General features: G+C 42.0%; 1 protein-coding gene across 2 annotated transcripts in view; it reads left to right on the plus strand.

Moving 5' to 3' along the window:
• Positions 1 to 12,793, plus strand: part of CMSS1 (cms1 ribosomal small subunit homolog) — a 270,320-nt gene extending 257,527 nt beyond the window's left edge. For both annotated transcript variants that reach the window (XM_054973300.1, XM_054973301.1), the window contains 5 exons: positions 897 to 999; positions 2,756 to 2,816; positions 6,107 to 6,194; positions 8,205 to 8,293; positions 10,229 to 12,793. In XM_054973300.1, the coding sequence (XP_054829275.1) occupies positions 897 to 999; positions 2,756 to 2,816; positions 6,107 to 6,194; positions 8,205 to 8,293; positions 10,229 to 10,312 (425 nt within the window). In that variant the 3' untranslated portion in view covers positions 10,313 to 12,793. The remainder of the gene's footprint in view (positions 1 to 896; positions 1,000 to 2,755; positions 2,817 to 6,106; positions 6,195 to 8,204; positions 8,294 to 10,228) is intronic.
• Positions 12,794 to 18,643: the final 5,850 nt, after the last annotated feature.

The following is an 18,643-nucleotide window of genomic DNA, read 5'->3' on the forward strand; positions in this document are numbered from 1 at the left end:
CAGTTGATTTGGATTAACTCCCTCTTCTGCACCATTTTCCCAGGGCAAATCTCTCTCTCTCTCTCTCTCTCTCTCTCTCTCTCTCTCTCTCTCTCACACACACACACACACACACACACACACACACACACACACACACACACACACACAACTTGCTGTTTGCTCCTGGAGGTAGACATACTAATATACTTACTGGTAAACATTTACTGGCTTACTATAAAAGTCACAATAAAACAGCCCTATGATTGTTGGTTCTTTGTTCGTTAACACTGCTTGTCATAATCACTCTACCCAGTTATACAGCTTGTGCCCACCTCCTTGCATGTAACAAACTGAGAATGTTATGCTTCCATACAGGTGACCTTTCTTAAGCCTTTTCCCCACTCCTTCTTTTTGAAACATTAAATCTGGAAAGAGAGACTGGCAGATTCATAGTGCAGCAATACATTCCTCCTGGGGTTGCCAACTCAAGGTTAGAAAATTTCTGGAAATTTAGGGATGGAGTTTGGAGATCAGAGGGATTTCAGCAGGATATAATGCCTTACAGCCTTAAGCTGTCATATTCTCCAGGGAACAGATTTCTGTAGTCTGAAGATGAGTTGTCATTCCTGGAGATCTCCAGGCCCTACTTGGAGGCTTGCAACCCTAATTCCTCCCCTCCCTACCCCAAGCTGGGCCAATAGGGAGAGCATGCAAGAGAAAGAAGATGAAGAAGGATTCACAGAAGGAACAGGGGAGGCTTTGGTCGCAAAGGACATTGATTCACAATTCTGGTTTTAGAGAAAGGTCTTAGTGGCCATTTTGCACAGGCTGCATTCCTTCATGATTTATGTCATTTGGTCTTGCTATATGTTTAAGTATCTGCTCTTGCTGCATCTTCGCACTTCTTATTGCAGTCTGCCCCAAATGGGTGAAGCTCCGTAAAAACCACAAGGAGAAGAAGTCCGTGGTGATGCTGATAATTAGCAGTTCTGCCCTCCGTTGTCTAGAACTCATCAAGTAGGTCATCAAACCTGACACCATTTTGGAGGATTTTCTGAAACTCTAAGATCAAAGGTCAAGGCAGGGCACCATCTTCTGCTAGCCTAGTCTGAGACTGAGCGACAAATGCAAAAACCCTTGCTCTGTCTGCACTGCTGTCTTGGATTATTCAGATAACAGCACTTTACAATGGAAAATAGATGCAGAACTTGTGGCATGTTCTATTAGGTTGGGTTCTGCAAGGTATCCGGTGTGTTGCCTCAATGGCACTCTTGCTGTTTCCTTTATTTTTAAGAGTAGGAGTGATCAAATGCAAAGCAGGACGGAGGTCCTTGTTGTAATAAGGATTTTCTTCAAAAGCTTTTTCTGTCGGTCCTGGCTCCATACGGTTTGATTTATCCTCTGATTTTCACATGCGTTTTTTTGCCTTTAGTTTTCACTTTGGGAGGTTTTTTTTTTGTTTATTTTGTTTTCCCCTGTTTTTCCCCACTTCTTTTAAGATCACTTTTACCCTGATCTTTTTTAGTCATTTTTTTTTCTCGGGCATAATACTTCTCTTGATTTTGTTTGTCCCACTCATTCCCACCCACCTCCAACTCACTTTTCTATGACTGGATGTTCACCGTCATCAAACCGCTCCTCCCCCTGCCTTTATTTCCTCTGCTGCTGGTTTTGTTTTGATCTGTTTTTTAATCATCTATTTCATGTTGCTATATCAACTTACTGTTGTAGTAAAAGGTGAAGCAGGTTGTCTTTCCTTTTTAAAAAAGTTAGTCTCTGGCCCTTTCCAATGCGGAGATACGCCTTTTTTCTTATATTTCTTCAAGGAAAGGGGCTAGAGACTTACTTTTTAAATGAAAGCTGGGAATTCAGAGAACTTACTCTACCTTTAATTGCAACAGGTAGGTTGATATAGCAATATGAAATTGACGTTTAAAAAAAATAGCAAAAGCCCTGGTGATGCAGGGGAGAGGGGGAGTAGCCACTTAGAGTGCCAGAAAAAGCAGCTTGGTTTGAGACGCACATTGCTGCAGCTGCTTCAGGCTCTTTCTCAGCAGTTGTCTGTTTGCCCCACCAATGCTGGCCTCAGCCCACTGGTTCCAGGTCAGCCTGGACAGGGCTTTCCTGTTTGGATACGGATGGCAGAGCCCCGTGCGAAGACTTCCCCATGTGTGCATTTTCAGTCTTTTAAAAAAATTCCTTATAGCAATCTATCCAATATAAGAATGTGCAAAAAATTAAAAGGGTGTGTGTGCTGTGACATCACCAATGACGACAGCACCCTCTCTTGAAAATCTTAATTATTTAAGGTATATGCAGAACAAAATAAACTTACTCCACAACTGTAAAAATGCAAAGGAAAGACATGCAGAAGAAGCGTACCCAAACCTATTCCAGTGCTTGGGGATCAACTGCTAAGAAATTCAGGAATAAGTGGAGTGTGCAGAAAAGCCCATAGTTGTGCAAAAAAATAATTTTCATCAAATGGGGTTTACCTTTGCAGGTTCTGCACTTGCTGAAATTCTGTATTTTTCACAGCTCTTGAATACTACAGGAACTCTGTCTACTTAATGGAGGTGTAGGCAGCAAACAATTTGAAATGTGTCTTGTGGAAGGTTAAAGGTGGGTTTCAGGTGAAAAAAAGGTTGAAGGATATTGCTGTGCTGTAAAGGAACTTTACTACCCACTCACAGCTGAATAAACTTGCCTTTGTTTCAGTTCATTTTTTTGGCCATATATTATGCTAATTATTTGAATGTGCAATCTGTTCTAGGTCAATAACAGCATTCAAAGGGGATGGCAAAGTTATGAAATTGTTTGCAAAGCACATAAAGGTAAAGGTGAAGCTTATTTTTAAACACTTGTACCCTGGCCTTTGGCTGTCCCCAAACTGTTTAATATTTATTACTTGCTTGTTTGTTTATGTTATTTATAGTCCACCTTTCTCACTGAGACTCAAGGTGGCTTACACAGTGTGATTCAATATGATCATTGGCTCAAACAAACAGGAACAATGCAATAGAAGTTTGAATGCACCCAGAAATGTGATGAAATAATGTTGGAAACAAAGCATAAGCAATTAGACATGGCATATTAAATGACATAGAAGCTACTCAGTAGTATAGTCCACAGTCCCTGTCCCTTAACCAAAACAACTCTCTGAACCATTTCCTTATAGTACAGCCCTTCTACCAGTGTAAAAAAGCATTCCTGGATAATTCAGTTTTGCATATTTGCAGAAAACTAGTAGAATAGGAGCCTTCCTAACCTCATCAGGTAGGCCATTGCCTAAGGTGGGAGCCACAACAAAAAGTTGCTGATTTGTAGGGTGACGTGTCCAGATGAACAAAGCTGCCATAGCAGAGTATACGGAAATAGGTGTTCCTGTTATGAGGGACCAAGGCCATGAAAAGCTGAGCCCAGTAACTGATAGGTGCCAGTGGAGCAGCTACAGAATGGGAGTAATACGCATGTTCTGCCTAGTTCTCAGTAATAAACCAAACGGAAGAATTCTGCACCAACTGGAGACTCAGAGTTGACTTTGAGGGGAGGCCTATGTCATGTGGATTCCAGTAATCTAGTCTTGACATTACTGTGGAGTGGATCTAGATGGTTAGATTGGCTATGTCAAAATAGGTGGCCATCTATGCTAGGTTGAGTTGGAAGAAAGCCTTTTTAGTAGCTGCAGTAATGTATCCAGTATAACCCCTGCACGCTTAAATGAGTCTACTAGGGTCAGTTGAACCCCAGTGAAAGTTGGGAACACAGTGTCCTTCAAAATCTCTGCCTTCCCTACCAGCATGACTTCTGCCTCATCTGGGTTTAATTTCAGTTTGTTTGCTTTCAGCCATTTAACAACAGCTGTCAGGCAATAACCTAAGACCTCTACTGCTTCACTTGGTGATTTGGATAATGAGATATAGAGCTGGATGTCATCCACATGTTGATGACATCCAGGCTGATTCCATACACATTGGATAATCCACTTTCAATACGCTTTAGTGAACATTTGTAACTGATTTTCCATGTGTGGAACAAAAAATCCACTTCTAAAGGATAACTAAAGTGCATTGAAAGTGCATTATTCAACGTGTGTGGAAACGGCCCCAATTCCGAAACTACAAATGATTTAAATAGCAGTTGAATAGCATGGGGGATAAAACTGTGCTGCGTGGAACCCCTCAAGATAATCCCCACACTGAAGAAAGCTGGTCTCCAACAGCAACTCTTTGCACCCATTCCATGAAGAACAATTAAACCAGTCCAAGTCAGGTCCTTTGATACCTTCTGCTACCTCCAAATGCCTCAACACGTTGACATGGTCTACTGTATCAAAGGCTACAGATGGATCCAGGAGGAGCAACAAAGAAGCATGGCTTTTGTCTGCATTCTGACCACCAGAACTGTCTCCATCCATAGCCTGGCTTGAAGCCAAACTAAAAATGATCCAGAGCACCTGAGTTATCCAAGAAGACCTGTAGTTGGTCTGCTACTCTTCTCTCAGTCACTTTTCCTAGAACAGGCTGATTAGAGATTGGATAATAATTGACCACATCATTTTTGTCTAGGGATGGTTTTTTAAGGAGTGAGCTGACAACTGCCACTTCAGCTGGTTGAGGGAAGGTGCCTTGAGTGAATGACTGATTTATAATAGACATTAATGGCTCATTTATGTGGTTTTTACAAGCCAAGATCGGCAGTGATCCAAGGCACAAGTAGTGGCCTTTGCAGATGCCAGGATCTGTCAATATCCATCATTGTAACTGGGTCAAAATGGTTCATAAGTGAGCCAGGCGGCATGTTAAGCATTTCTTCATTCTCCAACATTTTATCCATAAGCCTTTGACGTAGGTTAGGCTGGGAGTATGACTGGCCTGAGGTCACCCAGCGAACTTCCATGGCAGAGTAGGGATTTGAACCTGTTTCTCCCAGATCTAGTTGGATAATCTAACCACTACACCACACTGGCTCTACCATTAGGGAGTGGTAATGAGAGTGTTCTGTAATACTAGGTCGCAAGTAGTTCTTCAAAGTGGGTCTCCCAAGAGCTCCACCCAGATTTTTTTTTTAAAATTATTATTCCATCATTTTTTCCATCACAGGACCTACAAAGACAACCTGCTGCCTTGATATTTTAGAGAAATAACCAACAGCTATGCCTTTGACTATATGCATATCCTTTGTAATTTCTTTGCTTCCTCCAGCCACTGAACAGCAAGACAAATCTCTTTGTATCCTACTACAAATACAATTTTCATTTAACCATGCCAGCTGTACCACTGAATGCTTCCACCTTCCACCACTGAATGCTTCCACCATGCCAGCTGTACCCTTACCCCTTCCACCTCCAAGCCCATGTACTAGTAAGAGGCAAAAAATATATTAGTCCCATTGTGAATTCTGGTCAGATGTTTTAGGTACCAGCATTAAAACCAGTATTGATCAGGAAAACAGGTGTCCACATATGGACAGAAGATGCCATAGAGAATCAGACCAGTTGGCCCATTTAGTTTATATTGTCCACTTTGACTGGCAACAGCTCTGGAGTCTCAAATAGCGATCCTTCCCAATCCTGCTACCTTGAGAGCCTTTTAAATGGAGTGCCACGATTGCTCCCTTTGACCTCTGGCAAACCACTGAGTTATAAACTATGATTCCATGTGCCGGCCAAGTGAAGATTGTACAGTACTTTGCTACGAAAGCACCTGGATAAAAGCTTGGCAAAATGTTATCACACACAGCCTGTTTCCTCTGTACTCAGCCTTGGACAAATTAGTGCATACTCAGCTGAGTTTTAACTTTACGAGGATATGTTTTACTCAGTTCAGCTGAACGATTTGGGCTTTTCAGTTGCCAGTTGAAAAACAAATACAATAGTGAATACTGATAAACGTGGAACCATTCAATGGCATAGTAAAAAGAAACACTGTTAGAGTTGTTACTTTCCTTTTCCCACTTGAAATATTTCCACTTACACCCTTGTTTGTAGATGTAGTAATGCCGAATACCCCTTTGGAATTTTCTTCTAACATTTAATACTGTATTAAATATTTGAAAAGGAATCAGAAAGGCAGAGTATTTTCTCCCTCCTTGATGCATGCTTTTCTCTGTTTTCATGAAACAGATCCAAGAACAGGCGAAGATGCTGGAGAAAGGTGTCATCCATGTGGGTATTGGGACACCTGGAAGGATAAAAGCACTCATAGAGCAAGGTAGAAAAGGACAGCGTGTCTAGAAGTAATAACTGAGGAGCAACTCTGTCAGGCATCACAGACAGTATATATCAGTCTCCCATGCTGAAATACAAATAAAATAGTGTGATTTTAAAGTATTGGAGGTTATAAATAAATACATAGAATGCCATTGGACTTCATCCTTCATTCTTCCGTTACTGCTTCCCCACTTCTTGACAGTACAGAGGAATATCAAAGTATTTTAAAGCATCCTGTCTATCAGCAGTGTGAAGACAATTCAGTTTGTTTGAAAGGTTGATGCATTAGCCCCATCACATAATATTTCTGAGCATTTTGCACCTTAAGAGGATTAATAAATACAACAACAGGTCTAGGGGACAAATGAAGGATTGTGGCTTTTGATCCCTTGAAATAAAAAATGAAGAGGCTAATTTAATTTTTTAAACCCCGTATGCCAGTCTTTTCTTTTCTGCTCAAGTATGCTGAAAGTCCAGGAAAGCCCAGCAGTAAAAATGACAGTTTCTTTGGGGCTCACAGGTTCAGATTATTATAAATTATTGCAGTAGTACTTAATGACTTGGGAGCCCCATGCGGCTCTTTGACATGGCATTTGTGGCTCTTCTGAGCACTGATCTGCAACGTGGTGCCTGCCCCCTCTTTCAGAAAGGTGGGCAGGGGCAGACTGGGAAGAAAGAATTTCCATGGGAAAGACCCCCAGTTCTTCCCAGGTGGAGGGAAGGGTGAAGAGCTGGCCAGCCCTATGGAGGGCTCATTTGGATCAGGTGGCACTGTTCCAGTGCAGGCCGGCCTGGCACAGGTGGAGGAAGCAGGCCAACCAGGATAAGTCACAGTGGCTGTAATGGCCAACCCACCCCTGAAAGTGGGCAAGACCCTTGCCTAGAGGATCTGGAGGATAAGTAAACTGTGAACCTCCCTGAGCTGTGCCATAACAGCAGCCACCTGGGGAAGGAGTAAACTGGCCAGAATGTGGCAGAGAGGAAAACTCTTCCCCACACTCCATATACACAAGGGCTCCATATACACAAGTGTTCAGCAGCAGGAGGAGTATCAACCCTACATACATAGGGCAATTTAAAAAGCGATAGTTATATATTTAGTATTAATAGTTACATAATATTAGATGTGTATGTGTGTGTTTGGTGGTATGGCATGTAAGGGATGCTGTATTCATGTGGCTCTTTTGGGTGATGGTAATTGCAAATGAGGGTCTTCACGAGCCACAGACGGAGTACTCATCTACTGTTCCACTCATTCTCAATCTTAGAGATTAGAGGTCAGCCAGAATGCCCTCTCTCTATCCATGTAGTGCCTGACTACCTGGACTGAATACCACCCCACCTCCCAATAATTATGGTTAAGACCTTGGTGTGTGGATTATGTGCTAAACAGATTTGGATTTAAGAAACCTTAATTGAAATTCTGGTTAGCCTTAACTTGTTGATGGTGTCAATATATTCCTTAACTCCATTTAAGGGAGGTACTTGCTCCAAGGAGCAAATGTACTGTGTGGCTGGATCATGCAGCTCTGCAAACCTCTGAACTATGATTAAGAAAGGGTCAGTGCTATATTGTTGCTAGCACAATAGAAATACAATTTTTGCATTTTTATAAAGTGAAAGTTTTGGAAATTATTTGCTGGCACAATACTAAGGACCAGCCAGGCTGTGACTGGCGCTTTTGTGTTCAGCTGTTAAAGACGAGTAAGTTTACAGTGAGAAGTTAGCCCCAAACTCCTTTTGGTAGCCAATGAATAAGTACAGGCCTAAATCTGCACAAAAACCAGCTAATCAAGAATATAAAAGCTTTCCATGTTTATTTACAATACTTGTATTGTGTTCTCTCCATGTAGCGTGTTCAAAATAGCTCACAAAGTTCCTTAAAACAGATACAACTTTCATATCACAAAAAACAGTAATAATAAAACCTGCTAATAGCTAAAACAGAAATATCTTTAACTCAAAACTGATTATGTCATTTACCACTGAATCTCTGCTGCTTTCTTCCCAGACTGCCTTAGTCTGTCATGCTTGAAGTACGTCATCTTAGACTGGAACTGGAGGGATCAGAAGCTAAGAAGATTAGTTGATATCCCTGAGGTACAAAGAAACAATCTTTTAAAATAGTACTTTTTTGTACATGGTTGGCCTCTTGGGTACCAGCACAGTCAGTAGTTTCTGCTATTAAGATGGATATCTTACGTTCTCTAATTTGGAAATATGCTAGACTTCTTACAGAAATACACATCACCATTTCAGTTCTCCATTTCAGGACTGAATTACTGCATTTTTTAAGGATTTATCTTATGAACTGAATCATGGCCCTTTCACACATTAGGAAGGGGCAAACCTGAGTTTGCCGCACTCATCAGGAGCTGCAGCCAATCACCATTCTCTGGTTTAAAAAAAATGCATCACATTCATTTTGCTTACAGGTAATGTCTTAAGCCAGCGCCTAAAAGCACAGGGCTGGACTGACCACTGAACTTACTGGCTACTTTCCTAGTAGGCTGTGGCTCCAGAGGGACCCCAGTAGCCAGAAACATGGAGATCCAACCCTCAGCAGGTCCACCAGGGCTGCAGGAACCGCTGGGGCTCAGGAGGACCTTCAACAGCAGTGCTTAGGGTCAGCGTGCCAGTTGCCTTCTCCCGCACTGCTGCTGTAAGTAATGGGTGAGCCAATGCCCACCCTCAGCACTGCTGACTGTGGTGCACCACCACAGCAGCTGATCAGTTCAGTTTCTTCCTAGGGAATTTAAACTTCCCAGGCTGCCCCTGTAAAACATACTGTAGTGCGCGAAACAGCCTTCTTTTCATAAGTTTTCTTTTTGCCTTCCATGATGGGATCTAAATTTAAGTATCTCTTTATTTTCTATGGGCCCTTCTTCCAAGTCAGATAAAATAGTACCCCAAATAAACTATTTTGCTTTGTTCAAAATCTGCATGTCTATAAAAAGTTATGGAGCCAAGTGTTATTTTTAAATATCTAAAATGAATAAAGTTTGTTCTAGAAAATGTCAAGCCAATGTCTGTTTTCAGACCTTTCTTGTTCACCCTGGCCTCCCTAGGAGAAAGTATCAAATTAATGCTTATAATCATCTTGGTTTTCTTAAAAGAAATGATTCCATAATCTGGCAAATCATCTGATTTGGCAGTTGAATTTATACTCCTTGCCTTACAGGAAAAAGATCAATCATGTTTTCCTGCATTCATGTTATTCCTACTTGGAAGTATAGCCCACTGCTGTGTGTTAAAATGTTACAATTGTCAAGCTTTATATTATCATGGCAATCCATGATACACTGTGGTCAGCAGCCAGTTAGGTTGAAATATCTGGCAGAAAAATACACACAGCCCCTTCTGCAATAACTGTGTTGCATTCTACAATCTTTTTTTTCTTTCCACCTTGTTTCACCTTGCATTTGGAAACCCCAAATTTGGCTTTCTGAGTTTTCAGTCTTAACTGTGTTGCAAGGTGAAATACGTCCAGAAAGTCAGACTTTGCAAACAACCAGTTTCCACTTTCAGTCATTGAGGCTAGAAGGTGCCCCCTTGTGGCATTTTGTGTGAACAGGATTTCCATGGTATTCAAACCATTCTTTTACTTCTGAACCTGGTGAATGGTGAATTGCACAATTCATAGTTTGTCCCCGGACCAGAATGAGCATAAGGAGAGTAATGTAGGGGAAGGGCAAATGCTTAGGCCATTCCAGACGATGGTTCAGGGCATGAGGAACTTTGCATCCAAATTACCTCAGGGTTGACTTGAGCAGTGGATTTGACAAGTGACCCAGGAGATATTTCAGTGGGCAAGAAACTACATACAACACTGATTTAAAATGAGTCTTATCAACAGATGTTAATAATTTTGTAAAAATTAAAAGTGGGATAAATGCAACCATTACAGCGCTATGGATTTATTTTTATCGTGTGTGTATGTGTGTGTGAGAGAGAAAGAGACAACATAAAATAGATGCATGCATATAATCCTTACAATAATTTTAATGCTCTGCATTTGATATCTGGTTTCTTCAGATAAGAAAAGAATCCATTGACCTTCTGGAGATGGGACTGATCAAGCTATGCAGAGAAGGCTCTGTGAAACTCGGACTCTTTTAGACGGAGCTTCCGGGACTGGATGCCTCTCATCCACCAAACTCACATTTCCACCGGCTAAGTGGAGGCTTTTTGGTTTTGGAATTTAGTGCTGGATCCTTTTCTCGTGTGTAATTATTTTATACAGAAGGAGGCAGGTTGGCTTACCCAAGGAAGCAAAGGCATGAACTCCCTCTGATACTATTGCTTGGAGCTGTGTACCCTCTTGTGCTCCACTGCCACAACAGAGTGTAGGATGGGGCTGTGGGGAGACAGCGGCACTGCCTGAAACCGAGTCTAGGAACCAATGGTCTGACTTCAGTCACTCAGCAGTGTATGTTATTTAAATAGATATGCCATAGGTTTTGGCACCAAAGTATTCCCTAAACATCTTACATCATACAACTGCAATAAGAACTACATCATGTAATGCTGTCGGGCTTTTCTGGATTGCCTAGGTTCTGTTGTCTTTGATAAACTCTATTTTTTAAAAAACTTAATTACATTCTCATCCCTACCATTCTGGAATTGCTGAATGTTTCTAGCACCACTCTGTGCTCTGTCTGCCACTTTCAACACCAGTGTGTGGTTTTCACTTGTGCTTATTCGTTTCATTTATTATGGTCCTAAGACCAGCATACAAATTAATCAAGCAAGGATACAATCCAGTGTGTGGTTAGCTTTGGATAGGATTACTATCTTTTTAAAAATTTCATCTTGCAAGGTTTTTTAAAAAAATTGAAGTCTCCAAACTTGTACAAGAATAACTGATAGCAAGCTGACTAAATCACAACCTGTTCAGCATCAGCTGGTCTTAAACCAGGCACATTTAAACTTCTTCCAAGCCATTTTACTGGGTGCCTCTCTTTATGGGCTCAAATGAATTCCAAAAGACATGAAACAAAAAGGGAAAATGTAAGGCTGTCAGTAACAGCTTTTAGTATTAAGCACTTCCTGTAGTCCTCGTGTTTATATAATATTACCATAGCTGGCTTACCACAGCTCCAAACATTTTCCCTGTCTTTTTTCAGGCATGATCTTGGGTAGATTCTGGAGTGATAAAATCTGTATGCAGAGGGCTGTTTGCATGTGTTTGATAAAGACTTTTCTGTGCTTTATCCTTTTTTCTATTCAGAATTTGAGTAGATAAAGTTTTCTCATAAATATTAGGGATCTAACTCCAGAGATTTGCCTGATGCATAAGCATGAAGTTATTTTTTGTATTTATTTATGAAAACATTTATATTCCACCTTTTGCAGTGGTTCAAGGCAGCTTACTATACATAATTAAAACTTCAAACAACAATAAAGCCCCAGATTTCCCCCCAGCCTAATAAAATGCCTGCCACTTACACTCCATCAAGATATGAATAAGCAGCTTTGCCACCACCTTGTATCTTCTTTGTTCTGCCCCTGCTCTGCTCTCTTTCTTTCTTCAATCATCCTCGGCTCTGGGCCATGAAAGCTTCAGCCACAATAAATCACAATAAGTCTTGAAGGAGCCACAAGACTCCTTTTTATTTTTGCTGAAACAGACTAACACAGCTCTCTCTCTCTTTCGCATCTGCATTTTCTGCTTATAGATTTTAATACAGAATTCGTTATTTAAAAAAAAAAACTTGCCATACTTCTCTCTCTTTTGTCCCATTGCAAAGCTGTTTTAAGATGCTCATAAAGAATTTTACCCTAAGAAGACACTGCAAAACTCATCTGCCCTGATACCACCCCCAATTAAAAAAAAACCTTCAATGAAACATTGGAGATTTGATTCTGGAAAAGATTCACACTTCAGTCTAACCTGAGAATTCTGTGGTATTTGCCTTAGAATGGACTTGCATAGATATACTGTTTGTCTGGAAAGCTTTCTAATCTGTTTAAATATATGGTACTACTTAACATTCTTTTGTGAAATGATCATTGCATTTATCAGTCATAAAGTGGTTTTCAGTAAATCCCTGGCCTTTTTTTCACATCATGAAGACACTTCAGTAAACTGGTGTTAAATAGCACCGTTCATCTTGCATTGCTTTGTTAACTGACTTCTACATTACATAGTTCATTGTTTCTTTATAAGTGCTCAGTGGTTCAAATCAGAGAGACCCATGTCCAAAATGTTTCTTTGTGTGCAGGGAAAACTGATTTTCCTCTGACTGTAGCCCTTCAAACAACACTAAATACCACTTCAGAAGTTTTCCTCATCCATCACAGGGCACAGGAGGCTGAAGTAGGGGAGGAGAACATGACACAACGCATGTGCAGGATGCCACACACAACCCTTGGATCCGGGCCCCTTGTTCTCCTTTCTTGGAAGTGTTAAAGAGTGTGCAGTTATTCTAATTCATCTTTGCAAATCATCCATTTGTAGAGTTCTCAATGTTGGAAATTCTATCGTTTTTTAAAACGCAGTTGTATAGGGAAGTATGCGATAAGAATGAGAAAAACCTCCCAATTTGTGAGTGTTTGCAGAATCCACTGGTGAATAAAATAAAATGGTGAACATGTTGCACCAGGGATAATATTGTTTAAAGTCTGTGGTTTGTATCCACCGTTAACTTCCATGAATTGATTGCCATCTGTGGATCACACCACTTCATCATGATCTGCAGCCCAAAATGCCTCCCAAAATGTTGCTCCTAGAGGACAGGGGGTATCCTGGGAACATTTTCTAGGGGGAGTCAGAGTTCTGGAATTAAGGGCGATTAGTGAATATCACCTCCTTCCATTCACCAAAATCTTCTGGCATCCAACGCCATTTCACTTCAGTGTTAAATCTAGTCAGTGAAAGAAGCATTGGATATGCATCTCAGAGATGAAGGTCAGATCTCTTGTACTCTGTCTGAGACAGCAAAGGCTTGCTAATCAGGAACACGTGCTGGGTAGGAGAGAAGCAGCAGGTAGAAGGGAGAAAGATGGAATAGGGTTAGGTCGCTTGGGAGATGGACTTACCCACATATCATTAACTAGAACAGATGTATTAATTAATGATACTTATTTATGTTACTTATGGTCTACCTTTCTCACTGAGACTCAAGTTGGATTGCACAACACAGTCAACAGCTGAGACAATCAATAAACAATTTAACAGGGTATGCAAATATAAAATTTGATATAAAGCTGAAATAATGCTGAAACAAAGCATAAATAATTAAACGGTCAAAGTAGTTCAAAAGTGGAATCAGCTGCCTAGGGAGGTGGTGAGCTCCCCTTCACTGGCAGTTTTCAAGAACAGGCTGGATGAATACTTGTCAGAGATGCTTTAGGCTGATCCTGCACTGGGCAGGGGGTTGGACTAGATGGTCTGTATGGCCCCTTCCAACTCTATGATTCTATGAAACATGACATATTAAACAGTGCAGAAATTACCCAGCAGGAACAGTAGTCTAGTCTTGATATTATCATGGCATGGATCCAGGTGGCCAGATTGGCCATGTCAAGGTAGGGGCCATCTTCTGGAATATGCAGTGTTGGAAGAAGGCCTTTTTTACAGTTGCATTACATTGCTTCTCTAGCAGCAATGCTGCATCCAGTACAACCCTTAGGCTCTTAACCAAGTCTACAAGTTTAACTGTACCCCATCAAAAGTGGGATGCATAATGTCCTTTATGATCTCCACCTTCCCAACCAGCATCACTTATATTTTGTCTGGGTTTAGTTTCAGTCTCTTAGCCTTCACCCAAAACATAGTTAAAGTCTCTGGTTTTTACTTTAGTAGGTACCTGAAAATATGTTGCATCATGTATCCATAGTGTACCCTATAACATTCCTTAATGCATATACGTTTAGCAGCAACAAAGTGTTGTGCTCCTTAAGGCATAAGATACATCACAGATACGCAAGCTTCTGTTTGTGAATTCAGGACTTTCCACTGAGTAAGCCAGAGTGGATGCATTCAGACATTACATATAAACCACCATTTGACAAAGTGACAAAGCCTGGAATCCTGGCTTATTCTCAGGCATTTTCTTCAAATCCTGGCCTTTTTCTACCGTCTTTGCAAGCAATACCCAATTACTCAGAAAGAAACACACCCTAATTTATTAAGGTCACCCATATTCGGATGTCACACCAAATTGAAATTGATTCAAGACTTCATAAAAGAGGAAGCCTTCAATCATTGGAAGCCTTTCATCTAACGTGAGGGATGCAGGGAGTACACAAACCCCAAGAAAAGGTGGGGAAGTAAGCCTTGTCCCTACCAAAATTTTGGATTGTTTATCATGTCTGAATGCAGCCAGTGTATCCAGCTCCCATTTGTAAATGGGAATTATAACAATAAGCCTTGTGAGAGAAGTGATTGTGAAACATGGTAAGTGTTGTGTACAGTAACAATTTCTACATTAAATAAGCTAGCAAGCTATTTGCAGTTACAAACACATGGTATCAACATGTCTGCCATTTGGAACTAAAAAGTGTGGACCTGCAAGGGATTTGCATGGGATGTCTCATTTCACCCTTCCTAACCATGCCCTCTTTCTCTTCCCTGGCCCTCATAGCCTTTTCCCCTCTTCCTTTTTCCTTCTTTCCTTCCAGCCACCTTTGTCTGCCCCTACGCCATATTCACCTTTCCCATTCCCTCCCCCAGCAACTTCTCCCATATGGGAGTTGTGTGGTGTGGTGCTGGCTGAGCCAGGCCCAGTTACATGGTGGGGACTTACAGGGGTACTTCACTTTTCCCTGTATCCCCTTCCCCACACTATTTCCTCTTTCTCTCCTCCTGACAGACCCCATATGCTCACCTTTCCCTATGTCTTTTTCTCCATCAAACCCATTAAACAATGTACCTTTTATCTGCTCCCCCCCCATTTTCACCTATATTTCTTAATTTACTTCATTTACGTACTGACTTTCTTCTCAGTGGGGAGCCAAAGCAACTTACATCATTCTCCTTACCTCCATATTATCTTCACAACAACTCTAAGTGGTAGGTTAGGCTGGGAGTGTGTGACTGGATCAAAATTACCCAGCGAGCTTCCACAGCAGAGTGGAGATTAGAACCTGGGTCTCCGATTCGGTTTCGCTTTCTCAGCCATGCCGGACGCTCCTCTCGGCAGGTCCGGGAGGAAACGACTGGGCACCCTGACCGGGCGGCTGATCTGCAAGGATTAGCACCCAGGACTCCCAGTTAGGGAGGCAGGGTCCGGGACGCTGCGGGAAGAACCTCCCGGAATCAATGCGGGGGGGGGGGAATTGCCCGTTTGTCCCTATGGAGGCCGGCAGACGTGCGCGGCGCCTTGAGTGCCGCCGGGCAACGAGAAACAGCAAATAAAAGAAACAGGCGGAAGCCTGTAAACAAGCGAATCCCTTCTGTTCTACAAGCGTTTGTGAAGGAGAGGTTGATCTGAAGAAGACTCGCTCTTCCCCTTCGGTGAGTTCCAGGATCTGGCTGGTGCCCCCCCCCCCAAAATGGCAGCAAAGAAGCAAAGTCCCGCTCTCAGTAAGTCAATCTCGGCTACCTTACAGAAGGGAGAGTCGCTCGAAGAGTTGGTGCGCAGGGCGGTGGTGGAAGCCATAAAACCCTTTGTTGACAAGCTGAACGAAACTGATCAAAGGGTGGGCTCAATTGAAAGCGAAGTGAAAACCATTAAGGAAGTAGCGGGGGGGGGGCAGAGAAGTCTGCTCTGGAAAGTGCGTCACTTATGAAGGCTACGAAAAAAGAGCTGAAGTTGGTGGAGAACCAGCTGATCAGGCTACAGGTGGAACGAATGCAGACAACTTTGCGTCTCCAAAATGTGAAAGAGGAGGAAAATGAGGATCTGTGGGATTTGGTCTCGGAACTACTGGCGACACCCGCGAGGACAACTAAAGAAGAGGTTAAAAGCGCCATTTTGGAGGTCCGTCGGGCTTCTTCAAAATATGCAACAAAGCGACAGTTGCCTCGCGAGATCATTATTGACTTTTCACTATTGACACTATCCTATATAACTCATACAATGCGGATTTGGACTTTATGGGTCTTAAAGTCAAGATTTTAAAGGACGTTCCATTTCTAGTCCGGAAAAGACGTTTTAAGTACAAAAAGTTCGCAGCTCTTCTGAGGGACCATGGAATAAAATATAAATGGTTACTTCCGGAAGGAATATGGTTTAGACATAAAGATCAAGCCTATAAGATACTATCAGAAGATCAACTAAAGGATTTTGAGGATAAAAACCTGGAATTCCAGTGTACCAAGAACGAAGAAAAGGAGAAGCCTGAGGGGGGGGGGGGGAGGAGGAGAGCACCGCAGCTGCGGTTGCACAGAGAGAATTGCGTCCGGGACCCAGAAGGGGGAGGAAAGTTTAATTAGAATTTGAAATGTGTAATCTGTATGATTAACCACCCCATCATCATTTTATTGAGCTATTTTTTTTCTATTATGGCAGTATGAAGGGAAAACATTGAAGTGTAGTGTTGAATGTAGTTTATCCTTCCCTTTATGTCCCCTTTTCCCCGCCCCTTCCCTTTCTCTTCATCCTTTTCCTTTCCTTGTGATAGTCTTGTGTAGTGTTATTGTAGTGTTGTGTAGTTTAAAAAAAAAAAAAAGAACCTGGGTCTCCCAGATCCTGCTCTGAAACTCTAACAACTACAGTACACTGGCGTTCGTGGAAAGGGGAAGGGCTGCTGTTGAACAGCAGGAAGTCGCTATGCCTGGGTGAGTAATGCAAGTCATGTGGTATCAAGTTGCCCAGTGGTTGCTTCTGGGCCTCACCCCAATGAGTCTTCCCTCAAAGGCCAAAATGGCCCTGAAAAGGGACCTGCCTCTACTTCTGCCTTTTACTCACCAAGCCTGGAATATGGGCTAATGGTTGCCTAGCAACAACCACTGAGGGCATCTAGTTAAAGCTCCAAGCACCCCTTTCATCATTCTGGAGGTTTTTTTAAACGCGCAATGTATTTTTTTAATTTCAGATTTTTCTGAAGTACTGTCTTGTCTGTTCATGGCTCCAATCTCTGGGTTTAATTATCCTCAGAGCAGGGCCACCTGGCTATAAGTATATAAGATTAAATATAACAGCTCTCCATAACATAATCTTTTTCCTAGAAAGTTTTGGCCCATCATTGTCTGTGGCTTTGTTTACTCATTTTCTCAGTCCTCCTGTTGTCTCTGCTCAAAACAGTTATCATAATGCTTTAAAGAAATACAAAACCTGTTTGATCAAAGATAAAAAAATAGAACAATGGGAATAAGTGTGTGCACCCTTCACTATACTGGTTCTATCACACCACCTTTAAACCTATTGAAAACCATCTGCATCAGGCCCTATCAAATTGGCAGGGACAGGATTGGTTTCTATTCCTCAAGCTAATGTTTTCTTTCTGGTTCCAAGCATTAATCAAACAGTTCTTTGTCTACATCTGTTCTATACATTTATCACGCAATGAGTAGCATTATTAGGAAGTACCTTGTGTATTGCTGTGGACTTGTTTAACAGCCTGCTACTTTTTCAGTTTTTGTGTCCCAAGTTACTTACATTTCACCTTTCTCACTGAGACTCAAAGCATATTAAACAATTTAATCAGTAGACTAAGACACTTAATAAGACTAGGACTACAGAAATCTTAAAACAAAGCATTAGATGTATGTTTAATAATGTCAAAAGATGGAATTATATTGGTAGATAACAATGTAGTGAGAGCAAGATAACACATGGCAAACAGCTAATGTATGCCATATACAGTACTGTAGCCCACAGGACTGTTCCCTTCTTGAACCATTTGCATCGTAATATAATCCTATAGCCTCCATAAAAGTGCCCTCCTGAAAAATTTACATAATTGGTGAGACATAGTGTTGCCAGGTCCTCACCCTCCCAGCATGAGGGGGTGAGCCAGCATTCACCTCTTGAGTATTTTCTCATGCATGCAAAGCACAAGCAAGCTCCTGGCCGGGTGCAATAATGTCATTTCCAGAGTGATGTCATTTCACAGGCCCCAGGAGCACTCCTGAGCTTCTTAAAGAATTGGCCCGTTTGGGGTCCCAATCAGCCCAGCAGGAAGCACAGGAGCAATCTTGAGGCCTACACGATGATGTCACTCCTAGGAGTGATGTCGTCATGCTATGCCGGTAGTGTGCCCCAGGAGGCCCATCCCCATGCTTTTCCCCCCACCAGCCAGGTGAGTGGTGGCGGGGGAGGCTGGGAGCAGGGAATCCCCCCTGCTCTCATTGGGGGACTGGCAACCCTAGTAGAACATCAGAAGTGTGGGGGTCTTCCTGACGTTCTCAAGGAGAGAGGCCATAACAGAGAATGCACACATCAGCAAATTGTTGATCTTGCCCATTTTCAGGAAGGTACCTGCAGAAGGCCTTGCTTACATGAGTGAAGCTGTCCATTGGAGGAGCATAGGAGCTGGTCCTACAGATGTGAGGTCTTTGTA

The sequence above is a fragment of the Eublepharis macularius genome, chromosome 3 (genome assembly GCF_028583425.1).
Source record: "Eublepharis macularius isolate TG4126 chromosome 3, MPM_Emac_v1.0, whole genome shotgun sequence".
Classification (NCBI taxonomy): Eukaryota; Metazoa; Chordata; class Lepidosauria; order Squamata; family Eublepharidae; genus Eublepharis; species Eublepharis macularius.